Source organism: Lynx canadensis, chromosome F2 (assembly GCF_007474595.2).
Source record: "Lynx canadensis isolate LIC74 chromosome F2, mLynCan4.pri.v2, whole genome shotgun sequence".
NCBI classification, from domain to species: domain Eukaryota; kingdom Metazoa; phylum Chordata; class Mammalia; order Carnivora; family Felidae; genus Lynx; species Lynx canadensis.
The window spans coordinates 38,018,024-38,044,975 of NC_044320.2; the positions used below are offsets into that span (position 1 = coordinate 38,018,024).

Genomic DNA, 26,952 nt, shown 5'->3' on the forward strand with positions numbered 1-26,952 from the left:
ATAAAATCATGAATGAAAATGGAATGATTACAACCAATCCCTCAGAGATACAAACAATTATCAGGGGAATACTATGAAAAATTATATGCCAACAAATTGGACAACCTGGAAGAAATGGACACATTCCTGAACACCCACACTCTTCCAAAACTCAATCAGGAGGAAATAGAAAGCTTGAACAGACCCATAACCAGCGAAGAAATTGAGATCGGTATCAAAAATCTCCCACAAATAAGAGTCCAGGACCAGATGGCTTCCCAGGGGAGTTCTACCAGACATTTAAAGCAGAGATAATACCTATCCTTCTCAAGCTATTCCAAGAAATAGAAAGGGAAGGAAAACTTCCAGACCTCATTCTATGAAGCCAGTATTACTTTGATTCCTAAACCAGACAGAGACCCAGTAAAAAAAAGAGAACTACAGGCCAATATCCCTGATGATATGGATGCAAAAATTCTCAATAAGATACTAGCAAATCGAATTCAACAGCATATAAAAAAGAATTATTCACCATGATCAAGTGGGATTCATTCCTGGGATGCAGGGCTGGTTCAACATTCGCAAATCAATCAACGTGATACATCACATTAACAAAAAAAAAAGAGAAGAACCATATGATCCTGTCAATCGATGCAGAAAAGGCCTTTGACAAAATCCAGCACCCTTCTTAATAAAAACCCTTGAGAAAGTCGGGATAGAAGGAACATACTTAAAGATCAGAAAAGACCATTTATGAAAAGCCCACAGCTAACTCATCCTCAACGGGGGAAAAACTGAGAGCTTTTCCCTGAGATCAGAACACGACAGGGATGCCCACTCTCACACCGCTGTTGTTTAACATAGTGCTGGAAGTTCTAGCATCAGCAATCAGACAACAAAAGGAAATCAAAGGCATCACAAATTGGCAAAGATGAAGTCAGCTTTCGCTTTTGCAGATGACATGATATTATACATGGAAAATCGATAGACTCCACCAAAGTCTGCTAGAACTGATACATGAATTCAGCAAAGTTGCAGGATACAAAATCATGTCCAGAAATCAGTTGCATTCTTATACACTAACAATGAGCAACAGAAAGACAAATAAAGAAAATGATCCCATTCACAATTGCACCAAGAAGCATAAAATACCTAGGAATAAATCTAACCAAAGATGTAAAGGATCTGTATGCTGAAAACTATAGAAAGCTTATGAAGGTAATTGAAGAAGACTTAAAGAAATGGAAAGACATTCCCTGCTCATGGATTGGAAAAATAAATATTGTCAAAATGTCAATACTACCCAAAGCTATCTACACATTCAATGCAATCCCAATCAAAATTGCACCAGCATTCTTCTCGAAATTAGAACAAGCAATCCTAAAATTCATATGGAACCACAAAAGGCCCCGAATAGCCAAAGGAATTTTGAACAAGAAGACCAAAGCAGGAGGCATCACAATCCCAGACTTTAGCCTCTACTACAAAGCTGTCATCATCAAGACAGCATGGTATTGGCACAAAAACAGACACACAGACCAATGGAATAGAATAGAAACCCCAGAACTAGACCCACAAACGTATGGCCAACTCATCTTTGACAAAGCAGGAAAGAACATCCAATGGAAAAAAGACAGCCTCTTTAACAAATGGTGCTGGGAGAACTGGACAGCAACATGCAGAAGGTTGAAACTAGACCACTTTCTCACACCATTTACAAAAATAAACTCAAAATGGATAAAGGACCTAAATGTGAGACAGGAAACCATCAGAACCTTAGAGGAGAAAGCAGGAAAAGACCTCTCTGACCTCAGCCGTAGCAATCTCTTACTCGACACATCCCCAAAGGCAAGGGAATTAAAAAGCAAAAGTGAATTACTGGGACCTTATGAAGATAAAAAGCTTCTGCACAGCAAAGGAAACAACCAACAAAACTAAAAGGCAACCAACGGAATGGGAAAAGATATTTGCAAATGACATATCGGACAAAGGGCTAGTATCTAAAATCTATAAAGAGCTCACCAAACTCCACACCCGAAAAACAAATAACCCAGTGAAGAAATGGGCAGAAAACATGAATAGACACTTCTCTAAAGAAGACATCCAGATGGCCAACAGGCACATGAAAAGATGTTCAGCGTCGCTCCTTATCAGGGAAATACAAATCAAAACCACACTCAGGTATCACCTCACGCCAGTCAGAGTGGCCAAAATGAACAAATCAGGAGACTATAGATGCTGGAGAGGATGTGGAGAAACGGGAACCCTCTTGCACTGTTGGTGGGAATGCAAATTGGTGCAGCCGCTCTGGAAAGCAGTGTGGAGGTTCCTCAGAAAATTAAAAATAGACCTACCCTATGACCCAGCAATAGCACTGCTAGGAATTTATCCAAGGGATACAGGAGTACTGATGCATAGGGGCACTTGTACCCCAATGTTCATAGCAGCACTCTCAACAATAGCCAAATTATGGAAAGAGCCTAAATGTCCATCAACTGATGAATGGATAAAGAAATTGTGGTTTATATACACAATGGAATACTATGTGGCAATGAGAAAAATGAAATATGGCCCTTTGTAGCAACGTGGATGGAACTGGAGAGTGTAATGCTAAGTGAAATAAGCCATACAGAGAAAGACAGATACCATATGGTTTCACTCTTATGTGGATCCTGAGAAACTTAACAGAAACCCATGGAGGAGGGGAAGGAAAAAAAAAAAAGAGGTTAGAGTGGGAGAGAGCCAAAGCATAAGAGACTGTTAAAAACTGAGAACAAACTGAGGGTTGATGGGGGGTGGGAGGGAGGGGAGGGTGGTGATGGTATTGAGGAGGGCACCTTTTGGGATGAGCACTGGATGTTGTATGGAAACCAATTTGACAATAAATTTCATATATTGAAAACAAAAGAAAATGACAAAGGGGGAAAAAAAAAAGAAGGAAGGTGAGCTTAAGGTCCCATATACTTTTCTGGTCTTTGTGTATAACCATACCAGTGTTGTGGTCCACACTGGGTAGTGGTCCAAGTTCTCTTTATTCGTCTTCATAGTCAATCAGAAGTGGATTCACGTGAGAGTTCTGGTAGACAGTATAATTACCATCTTCCCAGGGAAAGGACTTGGACCTGGTATGGAGATGGAGGTAGGTGACAAACTCAGGTCTCTTGTGCTCTCTGTGATGCAAATTCAGGAAGACACTGAGCATGCTCACTCCTATGCCAGGGAGCACTAAGAAGTAGGTGAGGACTTTCCACATGTGAGCTGTGCCCAGGACCATCCTACCAGCCCAGAAACCCAGTACCCAGCTGGGGGGGGGGGGAGGAAAAAAAAAAAAAGAGGTTAGAGTGGGAGAGAGCCAAAGCATAAGAGATTGTTAAAAACTGAGAACAAACTGAGGGTTGATGGGGGTGGGAGGGAGGGGGGGGTGGGTGATGGGTATTGAGGAGGGCACCTTTTGGGATGAGCACTGGGTGTTGTATGGAAACCAATTTGTCAATAAATTTCATAAAAAAAATAAAATAAAATAAAATCAAGTTAAAAAGAAAAAAAAAAAAAAAAAACCAATTCATGTCTAATAGCAGTTACTCCCCATTCCTCCTTTTTCCCAGACTCTGGCAACCATTAATCTTTCTGTCTCTCTGGATTTGCCTATTGTAAGCATTTCATAAAAATGGAATCATAATATGTGACTTTTTGCATCTGGCTTCTTCTGCTTAGCATGATACTTTAAGGTTCATCCATATTATAGCATGTTTCAGTACTTCCTTTACATGTTTGAAAATATTCCATTGTACAGAGATAAAAACATCTTTGCTTATCCATTCATCAGTTAATAGATATCTGTGTTGTTTCCACATTTTGGCTATAAAGAATAATGCTTTTTTACCTCCTTTATATGTGGGATCTAAAAAGTTTAATTCATACACACAAAGACAGAAGTAACAGTGGTTACCAGGGGAAGGAAAGTGGAGGAAATGAAGATGTTGGTCATAGGATACAAAATTACAGTCATGTAGAATCAGTAAGACCTAGCAATATGATATACAGCAGATGACCATAACTAACACTGTATCCTGGAAATCTGCTAGGATAGATTTTGTGTACTCACACCACATTAAAAAAAAAAAATAGTAACTGTGAGGAAATATATAAATTATCTTGACTACAGTAATCGTTTCACCATATACATCAAAACAACAATATGAATACCTTAAATATATAAATCTTTTTAAAATAAGCACTTTTAAATGCAAAAGAAAATAATGCTATGAACATTCATATACAAGATTTTGGTGGACACATAATCTTGTGTGTATACCTACAAGTAAAATTGCTGGGTCATATGGTAACTCCACATTTAACTTTTTAAAGGTAATGACAACGAGTTTTTTCCCCAAGCAGCAGTTATTGTTTAAGCCAATAATTCAACAGCAACATACAAATTCTAATCAAGGAGAAACAGGAAAATAAAATAGCAATCTTTTAAAAAGCATAGTTAAAACAGTACAAAAGGAGACAAAAAATAAGACGATAAAACCAGTCACAAAACATCAAACCAACCTAAATTGATTAAATTCACTAGCTATAATACAGACTATAAAACTTCATTTAAAATATCTAGCTATATGCTGTTTCCAAGACATGTACCGAAAGCATAAAACAAACAAGTTTTAAGTAAAAGAATGCAAGAGGAAGTACAAGCAAATGTGAAACAAAGGAAAGTTAATTGTAACTATGTTAATGTAAGAAAAATAGATTTAAATCAAAAGACTGAGGGATAGAGTCACTACATTTAATAAAAGAATCAATTTAAAAAGAGATTACAAATAGTTTATGTGTGTGGGGAGGAGTGTATGTGTTCATACACACACTAAAACTTGCATACTATTTCAGAGGATTCAGAGAATTTAAAGGCTTTTCATAAGATCTAAGTTAACAACTCTAGGCTAATGAAACATTTGCCTTGTCATTCTTTACAAAATCATAAAACCTGACACAAAACAACTATATAAAATTTTACATTAGTCACTAGGCATGTCAAAAGAAGGGCTCAGGGGCGCCCGCGTGGCTCAGTTGGTTACACATCTGACTTCGGCTCTGGTCATGATCTCAGCATTCTTAAGTCGAGCCCTGTGTCAAGCTCTGTGCTGACAGCTCAGAGCCTGGAGCCTGCTTCTGATTCTGAGTCTCCCTCTCTCTCTGCCCCTCCCCCGCTTGTGCTTTGCCTGCCTGCCCCTCTCTCTCTCTCTCTCTCTCTCTCTCTCTCTCTCTCTCTCTCTCTCTCTCACACACACACACACACACACACACACACACACACACACACACACAGAAATAAACACTGTAAAAAAAAAAAAAGGGTGGGGCTCTACTTATGCCTTTTTTCTTTTTTAGAACTTATATTTCCCCATAGTAAGATCTCAAATTAAAATGTTCAAAAGCATCATAAGAACAAAAAAGCCAATGTCTTATTCTCATAGGCAAATGAAGTAGAAAATTAACAGGTTATTATTTATGATGATTACATTTAATAAAAATATATCCTTCTTTCAAAACTACTTTAGTGTTACTGACAAAACTAACAAGATTACTTTAAACAGAGACAACTACAAAAAGCAAACCTTTTGTAAGTTTTTTTTTTGCCTGTAAAGTAAGTGACAAGATAAAGATAGTATCTCCTATTCTGGCATCAAAGCAGATTTTTTATTTTTAGTAGTTAACTCATTCATTCAAGAGTACACAAAAAAGATAATTTGCTTACCATGTTTTAAAGTATCATGATCAATAACTTTATTCCAATTTACTAACCAAACATACTGGCTATCATTTCAAACATACACATTATATTGATCCCCTCAGAAGTTATCCACGTGAGGCCAAAGGATTAAGTGTGCAAGATGCTGGTAAAAAATAATCTCTTGAAACTGTAAAATATATCCAGAAATTGGTTGCAGGGAATAAAACTGAACAGCTTACCTCATATCCTGAAATTTTTTTGGAGCTATAAATATCCACTTACACAGAAATACACGACACAATTTAATTTCAGCAGGCTATACTTATGGATTTGAATAATAAAATATTAGTAACCTCTCATAAGAATTTTCCATAAACTTGCCAAGATCATGCTCTTACCTATAGTTTGGAAAACTTCATTCATCAAAGCTTCATTCACTGATAAAGAGTTGACATTTCCAATATGAGACCAACTTTGATATATTGCTTGCAGCAGAAGTGTCTGTGCTCTTGTAGCTTGAATTGTGAGATTTGGAAGTTCAAATATACCTTCAGTTATAGCAATCTGAGATCTTTTGGTCCTGCATAAGAAAAGAGAAAGAACAATACAGTAAAGAGCATTTACAAATAACAACATATGAAATGACCTAGATTGTAAGCCAAAAAAAAAAAAAGTATATATCAAAAATATTTTAAATAATAATTAAATCAAATAGATATACAATTTCATACTTTAAAAAATTTTTTTGACTGTTTATTTATTTTGAGACAAAGAGTGCAAGCAGGAAAGAGGCAGAGAGAGAGAAGGGGACACAGAATCCAAAGCAGGCTCCAGGCTCTGAGCTGTCAGCACAGAGCCTAACATGGGGCTCGAACTCACGAACCATGAGATCATGACCTAAGCGAAAGCCACTTAACCGACTGAGTCACCCAGGTGCCCCTACAATTTCAGACTTTAAATTTCACTATTTCAGAACCTCTTACAATAAAAAATAAAAATACAAACTAAAATAATGTCCATACATACACATTCACACACACACCACACACACCACACACACACACACACTGTTCAATTACAAGTTTTCAACCAAGACAATCTTCAAAAGTAACAATGAAAATAATACTAGTTAACATCTAAGAAAATTTACTACCAGTCCTGCATTGTTCTAAATGTCTTATATCGGGGCGCCTGGGTGGCGCAGTCGGTTAGGCTTCCGACTTCAGCCAGGTCACGATCTCGCGGTCCGGGAGTTCGAGCCCCGCGTCAGGCTCTGGGCTGATAGCTCAGAGCCTGGAGCCTGTTTCCGAATCTGTGTCTCCCTCTCTCTCTGCCCCTCCCCCGTTCATGCTCTGTCTCTCTCTGTCCCAAAAATAAATAAACGTTGAAAAAAAAAATTAAAAAAAAATTAAAATATAAAAAAAAATAAATGTCTTATATCTATTAACCCATTGAATCAAATATTATAAACTATTAAGTAAAAATCCAAAAATTAAATCCAGGGATTCTAATCCAGAGAACTCTATTCTATACCTCCTCTCATAAGTATTTATGAAAAATTTACATTATACCCAGATTATTTGACAATAACACAGAAAATTTTTTTAGAATCTCTGTCTGGGAATATCTAATTCACTGATGTCTTAGTCGTCTGGTTCTTTCTTTGAATGAGGTACCTTGTATAATTAAATTTTCCAAAGAACAAAGCTTCAAAGTTAGAAAATGTTTAATATGTCTGTGAACATCAAGATGATAAAGTTAATGAAATATGCAAGTAGAAAAAAGAAAAACCAAGAGAAAGAAAAAAATTAGGATGCTACCATAGTAGACTCAGCCACCCTACACTTTCCTCAACCCCATAAACCTCTACCCTTTATCATCTTCCCAACAGTATCCACCTAGAGTATTGGGCATCTCTTGTATAAAACCTCAGAGGCCCATCAATCCTACCTCTTATTCCAACCCCTGCTATAAAGACCAATTAATGCGGATTTACAGTCATTGCTTAAAGCGACTGAACAGTGAGAGACTCCCATGGGAATTATTTTGTATTCATGTATGGAAAGCCTGGAAATGAATAGATAAATGCTTTCCTTCCTCTTGCTTCCCTAACAATTTTGAGATGCATTTCATAATTTTCTTAGGAAGGTTCCAGGAGATCAAGGATCAAAGAAAAAGGTCTCAAGTAATTAGGAAAAGCCTTCATGAGCTTTGGGACTTGGTCAGGCAACATCCAACAGGTGTAATTGCAAGTCCCAAAATAGAGGGGAGAATTGAGAGAAGCGGAACAAAAAATATTTAAGGCAATAATGGCCAAACTTTTAAGAAAACAACAAACCCCAAGCAGAAGACACTTAAAATCATACCAAAGGTACATTGCAATCAAATTGCTGAAAACCAGGGTTAAAGAGAAAATCTTAAAGACAGGCAGAGGATAAAAAACACAAGTTTAGTTGGTACAAACAAACCAACAGAAACTCCTTTTACAATGCCAGTATTTCCGATACCAAAACCAAAGACACTACAAAAAAAAACTGCAGACCAATAAACCTTACAACCATAAGTGGAAAAGTCCTCAATAAAATATAAGGAAACCAAATTCAACAATACATTAAAAGGATCATATACCATGATCAAGTAGGATTCCTTTCAGGAACGCAAAGATGGTTGAAAATCGACAACTTAAATGGACATGATACACCATGTTAATAAAATTAAGGATAAAAATCATACAATCATCTCAACAGATGCAGGAAAGATACTGAGATAAAACTATAAAACTCTTAGAAACATAGCTGTAAATCTCCATGATCTTAGTTCCATAAATATCGTACCAAAAGAAAAGCAACAAAAGGAAAAATAAACTGGAATTCATCAGAATTTTAAAATGTTGTGTCTCAAAGGCTACTATCCAGAAAGTGGAAAAAAGATAATAAATGCAATGTTTGAAAACCACATAGGTAATAATAGGCTATTGTACAGAATATGGAAAGAACTCTCACTACTCAACAAAAGATATAAATGAAATTTAAAAATGAACTAGAACATGAATAGACATTTCTCCAAAAAAGATAACACAAACAGCCATATGCACATTAAAAGATATTCAACATCATTGGGGAAATGAAAATCAAAACTATAGCGAGCTGCCACTTCACACCCACTAGGATAGCTATAATAAAAGGAAAATAAAAATGGAAAATAACAAGTGTTGGCAAGGAGAGGAACTGTAACCATCATACAAAGGAGGTAGGAGTGGAAAACAGTTAAGCAACTGTGCAAAACAATCCATCAGTTCATCAAAAAAGTAAATACAGAGTTACTATATGACCCAGCAATTATATTGCTACATATATGCCCATGAGAATGGAAACCATGTTCATATAAAAACTCATACATACGTTGTTCACAGCAGCATTATTCTCAGTAGCCCAAAAGTGTGAACGACCCAACAATCCAAATCAGGAATGGATAAACAAAATATGATATATATGTGCACACACAAGATTATTTGACCATTACATGGAATGGAGTACCAGTAAATGCTACAACATGGATGAACCTGGAAAGCATGCTAAATGAGAACAGCCAAGCAGAAAATGCCACATACTGTATGTTTGTGTTCATATGAAATGTCCAAAATCATGAAGATAGGGTTTTTTTTTTGAATTCAGAAAATGTTCTGCAATTAGTGACAATGACTACAAGATGGCGTGAAACTACTAAAAACAAAAGAATTGTACAGCTAAAAATAATTAAAATGTATTATTGTATTATGTGGATTTTATCTCATTAAAACAAAAAAAATTTTTTCTCAAGTGGTCAGAACTCTGTTCCTAGGAACAGTGGTCTAAGTAAATATTGCTTTCTCTCACTCAAAATATCAAAACAACAAAAAGAAAATGACCCAGCTCTTTTAATTAGCATGTCAGGCAATTTAAATAGTTTCACATTAAGACATCTATCACCTTATCCATACAATTTTCAAGTACGTAATGGCAATATGTGACTCTACCTAGATTTACCCTTCAAGCCACACAATCCTGGTCACATTTTACCAGAAAACCCATTTTACCGGAAAACCCAAGGAATGGAATGAACAGACCAGAAAACAAATATGCACTGAACAAAAGATTCTTTAAACCAAACAGGTAAAACAGCAAAGATCAAAAGAGACAGACGGAAAAACAAAACGGATCCAAGGCACAAATTTATAATGCCATTACAGTTACTTTGCTTTCCTAACACTGCAGCCATTTTATAAATCATTTTATTTTAATAAGCATTTAAAAACATGATGTTCTCAAAATTCCTTACCAAAAAAGTTTATTGGTAGTGATACTAAAGAAAAAAATATTTGGAACACCTACGATATAAAAATACTATTAATCTAACCACTCGATCTTCAGTTAGATACTCTATGGAAAGTCCTATGGTGTATAACAAGAGCCATATTCTTTTTTTTTTTTTTTTTAAATTTTTTTTTTCAATGTTTAATTGATTTTTGGGACAGAGAGAGACAGAGCATGAACCGGGGAGGGGCAGAGAGAGAGGGAGACACAGAATCGGAAACAGGCTCCAGGCTCCGAGCCATCAGCCCGAGCCTGACGCGGGGCTCGAACTCACGGACCGTGAGATCGTGACCTGGCTGAAGTCCGGACCGCTTAACCGACTGCGCACCCAGGCGCCCCAAGAGCCATATTCTTATAACTACAGCAGTAACTGTTTGTAAGGAAAAAATAAAGTGGGATTCTTTTTACAAGTGAGACTTTACTATTTCTTAACAAATTCAGCTACTGTATATGGTACTCTAACTTTCAAACCATCATATGTTACATAAAATGGTTCCCAAATGGGTAACATAGACTTGAATAAAAACTTAAACATACACAAAATCAAATTGATTAATTTATCCTACATTTAGTCTTGCCCAAGGGTAGGAGGCAATTCTCTCCTTCAGATTCAATTTAATTTGACATCAAAGGAAAGAATGCACGTTGTACAAAAGCGAGAATTCGATAATAAACAAATAAACTATCTCATACATGTCGTACATGTCTTTGTGGTTTTATTTTCCAGCTGTAGAGGGCCACAAATAAAAGTAAATTTTATTATGCTTCTGTTAAGTACTCTAGTAGCATCTGAACTAAAATAAACTATTTAGGAATAATTTAGCAAAAGATGGTAGGTTATACAATGCCCCTGTTAGTGTAACACTATCAAAGAAAAGAGGTTTCATTCTATTTTGTTTTGGTAAATATTGAAATATTTTTAATAACAAAATAAAAAAATAATAAATACCCATGTATCCACTTCATCAGACCCAATTCAGCTAAGCATAACATCATACCATATTTGCTTCAGAAATTTAATTACAGATCAGTATCTTTTAAAACTTTATTTAAGCTATTGGGAGACTCATTAAAATGTAATGAATATCAACAATAAAACAGAATTTTCCTTGTGATTTAGGCCACTATGCATTTATTTAATTTCTTCAAAAAAAAACAGTTCAATCAAGTTCATACTAAAAATATCTAACAACTTCTGGACTTAACTAGCTTTTTGAAAACTCACTAAACCAACTGTTTAACACTTAAGTTGGTGAAAATAAATTATTTAACAAATGCTTATTTCACATATCCAGAAGTCCTAGTCTAAACATATGTTCACTTTACAGAATAGGTTTAAAAACTATCGATTCAAACATTACCCTCTAGGGAAAAATAAATCCTAATGTAACTAGTGGAATAAACAACTCATTAAAACTCAACTTGGACAAACTCCAGGGTAAATTTAGGGAAATAGAAACAAGTAGGTCTTGACTGTGTAGTAGCAAAGATTGAAAATGAATATGCCCTAATTAACAAACACTTTAAAAGACTCTGCTTGTGCCATCTACTGACAAATCATAATACAGAGCTGATGAAATTTCTGGACCAACAGGGCATTTCTTTAAAGAAAATTCTTCCTTCGAAATTTTAAATAGAAAATGTGGAAGTAGTTTTTACTACTCGATGCAAAGGAATTAACTTAAACAATCCATTCATGTTCATAAGCAAAATTTTGCCATACACACACTTGAGGAACAGCCATCCATTCTCTTAAAATCAACACACCTCATAGCAATTGAAAGAATATCCTCAGCAACAGCTGGATCTAAAGATTTATATAGAGTCCCCAAATGCAAAGCTTGAACCTACAAACTGGTTCCAAAAATGTATTTTTGTTATTACTCATATCCTGCAAAGTAAAATAAGATTAGATCACTTTTTCCAAAATAAAATGAGTATAAAACCTCACTAACTCAGAAATAAAGCAGTTTAAAAAGTTAAGAATTTGTATTTAGTTCTGTATACGACTCTTTAACTTGCACAATACTCAATACTACTCTATGAAGAAAATGTTTTTAATTAAGTGATAGGTAAAATGAAAGCTTAAGCCCCTCTTTGCTCCCCCTGGTCCCACCCAAACCCCTGATAACTACTTAAAGTTTAGCACACACAACTATAGACCTCTACTGATTTTATGCATTCATACACATTTAAATTTTAATGGACGTGGAAGGGTCTATAGCCTGCTTTTTTTATTAAACAACATTCTTAGAAATCAAGCTCTTTCCACATTAGTACAGACACTTTTACGTTGATCTTTTTAATTCATGCCTGATAATGGTTTGAATATAGTTTCACATTCATCAGCAGTGTATCAGAATACCCCTTTCACCACATCCCCACGAGTATATTTTTTAATCACGAGTGTAGCATTTGCACATAACTCTAAAATGCAAACTATATCATTATGTTATGAAAATAATTCACTATTTTCAAATTTCTGAAATATTATTTCAATTTAAATATTAGATAACAGAGAAAAAGGAGTAAACCTTTTATATCAAAAAATATAATCAACTTCTGATTAATATGCAATGTCCAAAACTGTACAATGAACCATGGGTGGTAGCAAATGAGCAAAATACAAAAGGGGCAAAATGTCCCTTCATATTCATCATCTCTTAGGTTAATCAATATAAATAATTCACCTACTTAAGGAAAAATATTCAACTACTCAGGAAAAAAGAGAAAGGAAATGTGTTTATAGAATATATTTTATGTATGTAATACTAACACTCAAATATAACCTTGAGAATTCTGATTACAAAAATCACGAACATTTTAGTTCAAGTTCAGTAACTAAAGTCACTAGCTTTTTCCTTGGGCCAAGAGCACATTTTACACATATTATGTAAGTAAATAGGAGACAGACTTGGCTGTCAAAACCACATACAATCTAAAACCTCATCAATCAGACAACCAAAAAAACAAAGAAATCACTGAAAAATTACCAGCTGCATGTCAATAAATATTTACTTGTGCCTACAACGGATTCAAGGTTTTGAGGATAAATATCCTCCATAGAAAAAGAAATGGTCCTTACGGAGGTTAAGCAAAAAAGAAAGGAGAACTATTAAATAATCACATGAACCAGTGTAAAATTACTTCTATGAAAAGTGCAGTGAAAAACAGAAACAATATCACATGAAGGAATATATTAGGGGAATGTGTCCTAGTCAGACCAAGTGTCAATTTCTAGTATCTATGGGGTGAGTAAAAGTTGTTTAGGCAATTGACTAGTGGAAAAATATGACGAAAGACCTGGCTGAAAGACAACCAAGTGAAAAAGGCAAAAAGTATTGAGGGACTAAGGAGGAAGACATTCAGATGGACAGCCAAGACAGGGTCAGATCATGGAGAGTTTCACAGAATGTTTTAAAGATTTTAATCTTTACTGTAAAAGCTAGAAGTATTTTAGGCAGGAGAAGGACATAATTAGATGTATCTTCCAGAAGCAAGCCAATCAAACAAACCCAGCTACCGATGTAAGAGTTAGAAAAGATGCTCAACATCATTCATCATCAGGGAAATAAAAATCAAAACTACAATGAGATAGCACCTCACACCTGTCAGGCAAAAATTAACAGCACAGGAAACAGGTTGTGAGGATGTGGCAAAAGGGTAACTGTCTTACACTGTTGGTGGGAATGCCAACTTGTGCAGCCACTGTGGAAAACAGTATGAAAGTTCCTCAAAAAGTTAAAAATTGAACTACACTATGACCCAGCAACTGCACTACCCAAAGGATAAAAATACGGATTCAAAGGGGCAGCACATGCACCCTGATTTTTATAGGAGCATTATCAACATCAGCCCAATTATGGAAAGAGCCCAAACGTCCATCAACAGACACATGGATAAAGAAGAGGTGGTGTATACATATACAATGGCATATTACTCAACCATCAAAAAGAATGAAATCTTGCCATTTGCAACAACATGGATGGGACTAGAGTGTATTACACTAAGCGAAATAAGTCAGTCAGAAAAAGACAAATCCCGTACAATTTCACTCATAAATGGAATTTAAGAAACATTAAAGACGAACGTAGAAGAAAGAAAAAAAAAACAGAGAGGGAGGCAAACCATAAGAGACTCTTAAATACAGAGAACAAACAGGGTTGCTGGAAGGGAGGACGGTGGGAAAGATGGGCTAAATGGGTAATGGGTATTAAGGAGGACACCTGTAGGGATCAGCACTGCGTGCTTAGTGTACATGTGTTGTACGTAAGTGATGAATCACTAAACTCTACTCCTGAAACCAAATTACACTGTATGTTAACTAGAATTTAAATAAAAACTTGAAACATTAAAAAAAAAATAGAACATCTCTCTAAATACTTAGATAAGAAAGGAGGAAAGCCTGTGTCTTATTCATAATGAGACTCCAGGGCCTACAACACAAGTTTTCACATGATAGGTGCCAAAATATTATTTCTAAAACAAATAAATGAGTCATTAATCAGTTGAAACTTGAAAAAAGCTAAGTATTAACAGATTCATCGAGGAAACTGGCAATATTTTTAAAGTTATAAATAATAAAGAACACAAAGTTATTATTGAGAACTTGCTAATAGTTACCAACTTGCTATTGAGGGTTCCATCACCAACTAATTAAAAAATGTCTAGAACCAGATCTCTCTAGGTCTACCATATCACCCTCTGTAATCTTTCATTTCCACATCTTATAAAATCGAGAACACATGACTTGTTTATAATGAGGTTCAAATAAATCCCTGTATATAGTGGAATTAATAAAGTACAAGTGCTATAGAAGAGTATTATGATGCTGTTCTTAGAGATTACCTCCTGCCTCTAAGTATGCACTGTATGATATTTTGGATATGGGGATCTCCAATGATTATTTGTTCCTAAATTTCAAATTAATATATTAAAAAGAGATTAAATCAAACATAGTTAAGAAATTTAGAAGCAATAAAAAAAAAACTTAAGCTAAATTTAGTTATTTCTAACCACACCATTTCCCTCTTAATATATTAATAACTTAGAATTCTTTTGAATATACTCTTACATTTCAGTTCCCAAAAAATAATGAAACACAGACGTATTTCAAAGATACTGTCACTAGAATAAAATGCTGTCACAGGATAATATTCTCCTGCTGTTGTACACAGACAAAACCAAATACTGGGGAAAAACTAGCATAATTCTTCTCATAGAAAGAGATGTATGTAGGTCTTGTAATAATATTCCCCAATATCCAAAAATCAAATTTAAAGTCAATAATCTAAGAATGAATTTTAAATGTTCATTTGGGTACCACTAAACAATTTTACTAAGTTTAAAACTTTTAACAAGAGAAAGAGACGAATCCTATTTGCCCATACAACTTCACACCCAACTGATCATAAAATTCCATGTGGAAAATATCAAGTTTTCCACCAGGAAAATCAAAGAAAACCTCCTGTTCTCATTGGACCAACACTCTCTGGTTGTTAACATGTGTTGCATGCTCTTCATGCACTTAAAAAAAATCAAAGAGAAACATCTAACTGATATAAAGACAGATGTTATTTACCTATAGTAGTGTTTTTTCATGTCTTTTTAATCCCATACACACACACTCTAAAAACTTAAAGGTATTTTTCAATTGGTCATTTAAACACATTATAAGATCAGAATCAAAACATGACAAAAAATAAAGCCTGAGAGGACTGTTAAATTATAAAAACCTGTTCTTTCAAGGGAATTTTTTTCAAACAAGAATGCATTAATTTCTAAGTAAATGTACTTTATATAGTAAATATAAAATCATTAATACAATGACAAGATTTATAATTTCATAATTGAAAATTATAGCTAAAATGTTGCAAAGTGTTGAAATTAACCAAAATAAATCCCAAAACAGCATAAGCAGAGGCTTAAAAGTTAGTACTAAGAGAGACAACAGAACATCTGATGAAAACATGTTCATGTTATTTATTAAGTGTAATAGCAATTTAAATAACAATCATGTTATTTATTAAATTTAAGATTCTGGACTGTTACTCCTATAAAGATTACTTAGGAGGTAGTATTTTTTCACTTTAAGATGTGTTATTAAAAATCATTCAATCAAGATAAATTCACAGAAAAATCAATGACCTCTTTGGAGGGAAAACAGTCATAATCGGTAAAGCCTAGATTTATGTCTATTCTCTATTTCCCAACTCTCCAAAAGAAACATAAATAAATACAGGGATTTACACAATAAAACTATTCTTTCTGATATGAACAAACTGGTAGTTGAGACTGCAAATGCAATTTAGGTCAATTTTTCACCCTGATACAAATACAAGGCTGTAAATAAATGAAATACAGAGAACAGTAAAATAAGTTTTTAAAAAGTTTTAATCTTGTTAAAGATTTAGACTACTGTGCTTGTTGTCACTTAAAATACTTTAGAGTCCTATGATATCTCACATGTTAAAATTAGGTTTCTATTTTTCTTTTATTACTCTCTTAAACTATGCTTTAAAAAAACACTACCTTCATTGATTTCACTCAATGAAATCAAAATATGTGAATGCGCATATATAAAATCTATTTACAAAATATTTTCTTATGCAACTGAAAATGCTATGAGACTCAGTCTCTGGCCACACAGTGGCCTAGAGAAATCCCACAAGCCCTACTGAAAAGAATCAGTTGTCTGATGAGTTTGGGTAAAGGATGGAACAACAAAGCAAGGAATAGTGAGTCTACTAGCTAACACACTAACCAGTCAACCCCTGAATCGACACCGGCATTACCCCTTATTATGAGCCAACTGTTCTCACCAAAAGTTGACGCACTCCAGGAAAAGAGAAAGGGACTAACTGCAGTGGGACCAGAAAGAAGTTTGGCAGCCACATGAGTATACATGTCACAAATCATTGAGTTGTACACATAAAATTGTTGAATTTTGCTATATTTAAATTATACTCTAGTTTTAATATGAGAACTATGTTAATGAAAACAGTGGTATACTTCATGTAATAATCCATTACAGGGCACTTTATAAACTACATCCTACACAACTCTAAAGTAATATGAAAGCTTGGTACAGTTCTATCTAGTATTTTCAGGTGTAGCCAGACCTCTAAATACTTTTGTGATTTTTTTCATTACTCATAGGGATTCTATAAAAGAATATTTTGAGAAATTAAGTATGAAAAATTAAATATTCACCTTCAAATATTATTCCTCCCCCAAAAAATAAAGATCATCATGAGACTAAACAACTAATCTCTAGAAACAGAAACTCCAAGAGCACTCATATCTGAATATTGCACTTATTAGGATAAAAAATTGAAGATATTCAAGAATGGCACATTTAACTTATGTTTCTCTTCAGAAGCTAGAATATTAGCTTTACAATATTAAAGCTAATCATTTATTTAAAAAATTGAAGATGAACAAAAAGAAAATATACCTACCTTTTCTTCTTTAAACGTTAATATGACCTAGTATACTTGTACTTTTTTTCTAATGTCTTCAAAGTTTATGTTAGCTGATCTAAAAATGTTTATAGAATTATTAAATTCTACTTGGGTTCATTTTACTTAACATTTATTAAAAATCAATTATATGCTAGGTCCTGGACCATTAAGGCAATTATAAAGAATAAAACCAATCAAGATGCGAAAATTATAAAGTCCTATAATGACAAGACTAGGCAATTTCAAAATGAATTAACTTACCAAAGATTTAAATTCTATTAATAAAAGACCCAGTGCCAGCCAGCTATTCATCTCCCTGATAGGAGTTAAATTCTACATTTAAATAAGTTTTAAAGCAATTATCACAAAAATTATGTAAAAGCTTTTATGTATTTGATGTTGAAGAAGGGGCTAATGACACAAAGGACATTCTCAGAACATCCCAAGTCACAGTTGTAGCAACAACTGTAACCAGGTTTGAAAGCCATGCATACAACTCTGGAATTTAAACATTTCTGAATAAGGGTATGGATAGTTATTTGCAAGCCTGAATATATTTTACTCGGTTAAGGAAAGAAACATACAGATGTAGAATGAAAAACAAATTAGCTACTGGCTATGTCAAAGATGAATCTCAAAAACATTATCTAAGTGAAAGAAGCCAGATACAGGATACCACATTTTGTATGATTCTATTCACATGCCATAAAAATAAATTTATAAAGAAAGTGGTTACCTGTGGCTGGAGCTGGGGATTAACTGTAAATGAGCATGTAAACTTATTGGGAGGGTGAAAATGTTCTAAAACTGATTCATGGTAACAGCTGCATAACTCAATTAAGGCGCTAGAAATCACTGTATTTACATACCTGAAATGAGTGAATTTACGCTATGTAAAGTACACCTGAACAAATCTGTTTATTAAAGAAAATACAAGTTAGCAAGCCTACTCCTATGGAAGATGCCTTCCTTATAATGCAAACTTAATGCCAACTTTTAAAGACACTCCCTCACTAACGGTACTGGGGACTAACCTTGGGTCTTAATCCACATAGATCTAAAACTATTCACTGTATACACTATTCACTGTATGTATATGCATTAATAAGACAAAGATATGTATGAAAGGAGTAAAATAGTTTAGAATATTTTAGAGACAGAGAAAAACTGAGCACTGCTTGGGGAGGGGCAGAGAGCGAAGGACACACAGAATCTGAAGCAGGATCCAGGCACTGGGCTGTCAGCACAGAACCAGCCTGACACAGGGTTCAAACCCATGAACTGTGAGATCATGACCTGAGCAGAAGTCAGACGCTTAACTGACTGAGCCACCCAGGTCCCCCAATCCACCACTAATTAAATGGTTTTCAGTTCAAATATGAATCATTAACAAAATTAGACAGAAAAATATAGACTAATTCAAAATATTATGCAATCAAAAACTACGTACATGCCTGAAACTAATATAACACCAAATGTTAACTATATTGGAATTAAAATTAAAAAAAAAAGAAAAAAAGAAAAAACCTAGGGTGCCTGGGTGGCTCAGTCAGTTAGGCATCCAACTTCAGGTCATGGTTTGTGAGTGCAAGCCCGCCTCGGACTCTGTGCCGACAGCTCAGAGCCTGGATCCTGCTTTGGATTCTCTGTCTCCTCTCTCTGCTCCTCCCCCCTGTGCTCTGTCTCTCTCTCAAAAGTAAATAAATGTTAAAAAAAAAAAAAAAAAACCTATGTAAACGTCTCCTTACAAGGCTTAAGACAGTAAAAAGGTCAATTTTATGAAATTAGATTATAAAAGACAATATACACTGCCTCTTAAACCAATTTTTCTCATTTTAATATTCCCTTAACTTATAGAATGTGTATTTTCTACTGCCATAAAGGCAGGCATTTTGCCAATTTTGTTTATCGGTGTATCTCCATAGCTAAGGCCTTGCAGAGAGTGTCTGGCACATACTGGACATTTGTCACTTATCTGTAAAATAGACCTGAATGAATGAACATAGAACAGTATCAAGTGTGCAAAAAGGCAGACAAACAGTGGACAAACTCAATGGAGTTTTAAGAACAAAAATTGCAACTGAATGCGGAACACTGTTCACAAAAACAAGAACATATGCACCCCTGTCTTTTCTTGTCATCCTTCCCTGTTTTAATCACCCAGACAGATAAGCATATAAAAGAATCATGAAAAAGTTAATAAAGGACTAAAACCAAAAAATATGAGCAAAACAAAGAAAGTTCTAAGAAATATGCAAGGAAATGCTTAATAATGGGAAGGTGGTTACATTAACAGACCATGCAAGTATATCCCAAGTCACAAAAACAGAATCCTATGAAAGACTTAAGTTACATCATGCACAGAGCCATCTGGCATGTGGCCCACAGCTGTTATATACCTGACCTGAGAATACAGCTCAAATAAAATTATTCCACCTTAGTAGATAGTAGTAAAAAGACCTAGCCACTTGCTTTAAGAAGTTTGATTGAAACTGAGCTTACAAAGGGAGTTAACTGTAATACAAAAGCATGGCGGAGGGAAGGGGGAAGCTATTTCAACAAGTTATCCAAATCAAAAGAGAAAGCTGAAAACAAGAACAATTTGCACTATGTATTTCCCAAATCAAATTTACCATATGATATTATGGAGAAATTTACCAGGATAAGATATTTTCATATGATCATGCTAACTCTCTGTAAAATGTGAAGACTAATCAGTAAAAAATGCTATTTTGTTTCTGTAAGGCAGTAAAATTTTGGACCTTAACACCCTGTCTCAAACGACAGTAGATTCTTAAGTGCCCAATCTAAAGCTTCAGAACAACAAAAAAAGAGCATTTTCTAAGGAAATTCAAGTTTGGATGTGAAATGGATGCATGAATTGAGCCTAAGACAAATGACGATTGCTGTAATTCTCATTCTCAACTGCCTTAAGCTTCTTTAAAAGACCTAGAAAATCTAAGAACGGTAGAGCCATTGTGTAGTGGCACAATTTCAGCAGTCATTAACACATTTTGATGAGTTTGAATCTATTTGATGAATGAATCATACTGATTTATCTGCCTTTAACGCGGAAACCTGCACCAAGCAATGCATGTCCCTTTCAAGAGGATCTGACACAGCTAAACAATGCTGGATTTATAGGAATCTCAGTCTACCCTGAAGTGTCTAGCTCTGTGACCATACACAGAACAGTGTTTTATCTGCTTGGATTTGTTAAAATATACTCACCAGATTGTTGAAATTAATGTTAACATCCACCATCAGAGAAATAATCTCATAATCAGAACTCTAAGTGCTTTGGCTGAATTAACTTACTGAAAGAGCTATATTTCAGTATTCTCTTAGATTTCAAATCGAACAAGTGCGAGCACTAGGCCTATGATAGTATCTCTTTAATGAATAATGCTCACAAAAATAATTTTGAATTCCCTTAATATTATTGTAGTTTTAAAAACCCTCCTGTTTTCCATTAATAAGCACAATTGCTTATTTTAAAAAAAGTGATGAAGCCTATCCTTATGAATTTGACATGACATATATACACGCACAACATACACACACACACACACATATATACACATACACACACATATATGTGTCAGCCCAGATATGTGAGAACCAGGAGGTATTACAAGTTCGTTTTAAAATATTGTACTAATATCCCAATCTTCCTACTGGTTCTGAGACCTACATCCTCCTGAAGCCCATCCTGGATGGAAAAGCATTTTGATTAATCAGGTTGTGCATTTGCTTTAATCCGATGAAAATCATTTTGATTTAATCATTGTGCATTGACTTTAATTTCATTCTATTTAGTATTATTAAATGTGGGCTATAACATCAGTCTATAGACGGTCAAGCCCTGTAAGTTTTGAAGACAGATAAGTATCTTTAAAACGTGTTGTTGTTTTTTCTCATATAAAGTTTGTTTATTTTGAGAGAGAAGGAGAGAGAGCATGAACAGGGGAGAGGCAAAGCAGGCTCCACACTGTTAGTGCAGAGTCCAATGCGGGACACCAACCCACAAACCATGAAATCATGACCTGAGCCAAAGTCAGATGCTTAACCACCTGAGCCACCCAGGCGTCCCTAAAACATGTTTGTTTTTTTTTGTAAGAGAAGAAATTAAGCAGGAAAAGATCTCCCCACAATGTAGAAAGTTATTAAAATCTTTCTGCAGAAAAACCAAGTCTAAGTTAGCTATCTCTGTAAACGGTGTAAAAGCAAAAAACTACTGTGAAGATAAACTTGGTAAACACGAATATTTCTAACAATTTGACCTTTTTCCTCCTCCCCAAAGTAAGAACTATTCCAAATATGCATTGATCACTTTTTACTTGCCAAGCTATACCAGTTTGTTACAAACAAACTGTGTCAAATGTAAATGATAACGTTTTAAGACAAAAAGGCAAAAAGATTATAGAAGAAGGTAAACTAAGTTTCTGGTTTGGGAGTTAGATTAAGAATAGAGTCCTTAACATTAAAAGCAATGTTTCCCCATAGAATTGGAGAAAAAAACTTGCAAATCATATACATATAAAAAATTTAGTATAGAGAATTCCTAAGGAGCACCTACACCGTCAACAACAAAAATAATCTGAATAGCAGCAATAAATTTGAATATATATTCCCCCAAAGAAGATATGCAAGTGGTCAATAAGCAATTGAAAGGATGCTTAATATCACTATTGTTAGAGAAATGTAAATCAAACTACTATGAAACACCATTTTTATGTTCTTTAGGACGACTATTATCAAAAAACCTAAAATTAATGAGTGTTGGTAAAGATGTAAAGACATTGGAACACTTGTGCATTGTTGGTGGAATGTAAAATGGGACAGGCCACCGTGAAAAACAAAATGGTAGTTTGTCATGAAGTAAATATACAATTACCAATATGATCCAGCAATTCTACCTCTAGTATATATTCAAAAGAAGTGAAGACAGGAACTCAAACATTTGTACACCCACGTTGAAAGCACCACTTGGCAATAGCTAAAAGGTGCAAATAACCAGATGTGCCACTGATGGATGAATAATAAAGTATATACATACATTGGAATTTTTCAACCTTAAAATGGAATGAATTTAGAAGAAAAAGGGAGAGAGGAATGAAAGGAGAGAGAAGGAAGGAGCAAGTTAGGGAGGACACGAGGGAGGAAGAGGGGAGGAAAGAAAATTTCTGACATATGCTACAGCATGGATGAATCTTGAAAACTTCATGCTAAGTGACACAAGTCTGACACAAAAGGACAAAATTTAATGATTTAACTTACATTAAGTACCCAGAATAGTCAAATTCATACAGAGAGAGAGTAAAAAGTTATCAGGGACTAAAAGTAAGGAGTAATGGGAATTTACTGTTTCAATGGGTACAAAAGATAAAATTTAATTAAATGAAAAGTGGTGACAGTAGTACAACAATGTGAATATACTTAATGCCACTAAATTGTACACTTAAAAATGGTTAAAATGGTAAACTTTCTGTTTTGTATATTTTATCATACATAAATTAAAATAATAGTAATAATAACTTTTAAGTAGTGTGGTACAGTTGAAGGAGCCTGAATCAAGAAAGGGAGGATCACACTGAAGCACTGATATTTACTGTGTGGTCTTAGGTTAAGTAATTTGAACTCTCCCAGACTCAGTCTTTTCATCTTTGAAATGAGAAGATTGTAATAGATGATGAAAGGATTTCTTTTCAGTTCAAAATATTCCATGAAAGCACGTTCCAGATCCAAGAACTGAAGCTGACAATCAGGCTGCTGCCACTCAAGTGGAGGTAGCATCCCAACTAAGTCTTACCAGTTTTAAGACATTCTGTTCAAGACAGTATTTATCACAAAAGCAGATGAAAATAATCATAGCTCTGGAACAAAGGGAATTAAAAACCTCTATCTCCAGGGGTATTAAAAACCCCAACCCTATGTTCTTGAGGTTCAAACTGTGGTATTATAAAGAACAGGGCAGTTGAGCAACGTGATGTTGAGCCCTGTAGGGTGGGTTACTTATCCTCTGTTTGCTGATAAATAAATATTGGCTTTTTTTTTTTTTTTTTATCTTGAAGGGCCTAGCCTCCATTAAAGCTTAAAGCATTTATTCTAGTGTTATTCTGAGCTAAAGCAGGAAAATGGCTGCTTCAGTTTTTGTTTCAGGGAGGCAAAAAGATCAGTATCTGTTCTCTTAGCCTTTACACACCACGTCAATTACCATGAGCCGACTAACGCCAAATTTCCTAATTAACACTGAACTCAAACACACATTCCCAGCAACACCTTCCTCAAACAAAGGAACTGTTCAATAACTTCATGAGCCAAAACCAAGACATTTGCCACTGTGTTAAATAAGGAATGGGTACTTAGAGGGATCCCTCAATCTTGTAAAGAAACGTGTTTCCCACCTCCTTATGTCTATGAAAATGACTCATGACATATAAGCAATAATTAGGAAAGAGAAGAAACATGAAAGCAGATTTTGACTCAATAAAATAAAGAACTCTAGAGCTGCCCAAAATGAATCTGGTTGCCTCTCTCTGGATAAAATGTTCAACCCATGGATAAACAACTATAAATCAAAAGCTGCATCATAGACTGATAAATTGAGATAATGTCTAAGATTCCACCTAACCCTATTATCTACAATTCTATGAGATCATTACAATAATATCTATATACTATTAACTGTATACTAGGATACTAGGAGAGTTCAGATTTATTAGCTGTATTATCTCAACTGTCCTCTCGATACATAGAAATCCACTTTTACTACAAGGCAAGAAGTACACTGAGCCTCTGGAGATGATTAACAAAAGATAATGTACATCTTCACACCTTCAGGTAAGAAAGGCACCAAAGACTTTAGAATCAGATAACCTTCCATGAGATTCCTTGCCCAGACACTGTGTGACTTGGGACAATTTATGTAACCTCCCTGAGCTTTAGTTTATAACAGAGAATATCATCTTAAGCTCACAGCGTTGTTAATGAAAACTTCATTAAAGTACCTAACAACCTAACACTATATAAAAAGTATTTTCTTTCGAATCGTATCCATTCTTTAATAATCTGCTTAGAAGTTACCATCTTCACGTTCTCCATGACTTTCTAAGCCAAAATAATTTTTCTCTGAACTTCCAAAGTATGTTGCACCTATCTCTCTATAAATGAGATCACATTTTTGAACCCTCAATTATAGGAGAAAATGAACTTAAGACTATAGTATAATTGCAATTTAACAAGCCTGATGAGGAATAAATGGGGTTAATGAATATTTCATTAACTAGTTTAACCTTTTTTTTTTTTAAGATTAAAAAAGCTCAGACACCCTTAATCATGTACAAGTCAAGGCCCAAAAGGAGACTTCCAAATTCCTCTCCACAGTACCATTCTCAGATCCAACGGACCAACCTTGACTTTGTTCAGACAATATTATCCCCATAGAAACTTCTGCACCCCAAACAATCTCCTGATGTCTAGATATCTACCCAATTCAACCAATAAAACCCAATTGTACTGCCACTTTCTCTCTGAAACCAACCACGATGTCGCAGGGAAATTTTCTACTTTCTTTAAACAGGACATTTCGCTTAAGCCTCAATTTTGCCATTGAAAGACAAATGTTTCCTTGTGTGTGTAGTGTCCTCTCCCACTAGACTAAGTTTTCATGCTCTGTGGATATCCCTTACCCTCACTGCATTCTACTGTATTCTTTCCCCAATTCCAATATGTACCACAATGCTTATCACAACATAGAAAATCAAAAAATACTTATGAATGACATCCAATCTCCCAAACAACTGAAGCTTCTTAAGGAAAAGGGAAAATGGCAAAGGAATAAAAAATAAATTGACACACACTTTAGATACTTATTTTTCAATTAAAATTACAGATCAAAAATGTGTAAATGGTCAATGTTCATGTAATAGAATACTGCATAATGACAAAAGCAAACAATCTAAAAACTACATTCTGCTGTCTGAATCTCCCAAACATTACTTTCAGTGACAGAGACCAGTCAAAAAGGAGAATATGTTGGATGATTCTATTTATGTCCAAGAATAGACAACGCTAATTTATATTATTAGAAATCAGAATAACAGTTAACCCTGCAGGAAGGTAAGCGAGACGCTTTTGAGATGCTGATAATATTCTGCTCCTTGATCTTTCTGCTGGTTACCAAAGGTCCAATTCACTTATGAAACACCATAATTTATGCACTTTTCCATAAAATTTAGTATTTCAATTTAAAAGTTTGGAAATAAAGTTAATGTGTTTATTATAGTTTCTCTGTTCTGAAAAAAAAATGTTAACTCCAAGAATGTATCTAGAAGCCTAAAAGCATTATCACCACAGTAGAAATTTTTAAAGTAAGTATCTACAAGAGACCAAGCCTTAATCCTACTTAGAATAACATTATAATACTTTATTGCCCTTTAACCAATACTTTATTGCCTGCTTTTAAACATCCGATAACTAAACAGAGCGAAAAATTAAAATTTGAATTAACTGCTCAAGACTTCTGTCATTAAATATTATCATCACTATGTCTTTCCCACTATATCCTACATAATTTAATCCTGTTCTAAGGGACTAAAAGAATTAAAAGTTAACCTGATTTAAAGTAATGAAGAAAAAATTTTTTGAAATGTTTATTTATGTTTAGAAACTGTGTAATACAGAAAGATAAAATATGACCAAAATATTTTGAAAAAAAAAATTCCAAGAAACTGGAGTTTAGTGTTAGCTTGTTAAAATATATTAACAGGAACATTCATACAGGAAAAAATAACTTATTTTCAATGTTACTTAAACCATATATTTCTAAAAATTAGCAAAAATGATTAAAATAAATGTTAGTCTGAAATTTCACATATGATTAGCATCAATTTAGACATTTTTAAACAAAAAGTATAAAACTATTTTTCTGTTTTATATAAATCTAGATTTCCATTACTAACTTACACATTCCAACTAAAATTTTTTTCAATGTGGTATAAGGGTTTTAAAATCCATGGCCTATAGTAAATATGCTCTCATTGAATAGATAGATAGGTAGGTAGGTAGGTAGGTAGGTAGGTAGGTAGATATAAATATACATAGCATCATACATGTGCTTTAGGAAACTGGAATATAATTTTTAAAAATTCAAATGAAACGGCTTATATGATTTGAGGCAGGGAGATACCATATTGGGAACAGAATTGACATTAAATGATACAAACAGGGTGCCTTACTAAAAATCCTCACTCACTACATGAGTTAAATAAAATTCTCAGTTCTCATATGATTTGATTTAATGCAAGCACTATATGATATATTTTATCTGGGATCTTATTCATTTCATTTAACTAAAATACATATCAATTTAATGAGTTTTACATGTATTACTTTCAATTTAGAGTTGCTAAGAACAAATTAT

General features: G+C 34.3%; 1 protein-coding gene across 2 annotated transcripts in view; it reads right to left on the reverse strand.

Moving 5' to 3' along the window:
- Positions 1-26,952, reverse strand: part of VPS13B (vacuolar protein sorting 13 homolog B) — an 820,834-nt gene that overhangs the window by 659,159 nt on the left and 134,723 nt on the right. For both annotated transcript variants that reach the window (XM_030304021.2, XM_032591891.1), the window contains one exon: positions 6,112-6,293. In XM_030304021.2, coding sequence (XP_030159881.1) covers positions 6,112-6,293 — 182 coding nt within the window. The remainder of the gene's footprint in view (positions 1-6,111; positions 6,294-26,952) is intronic.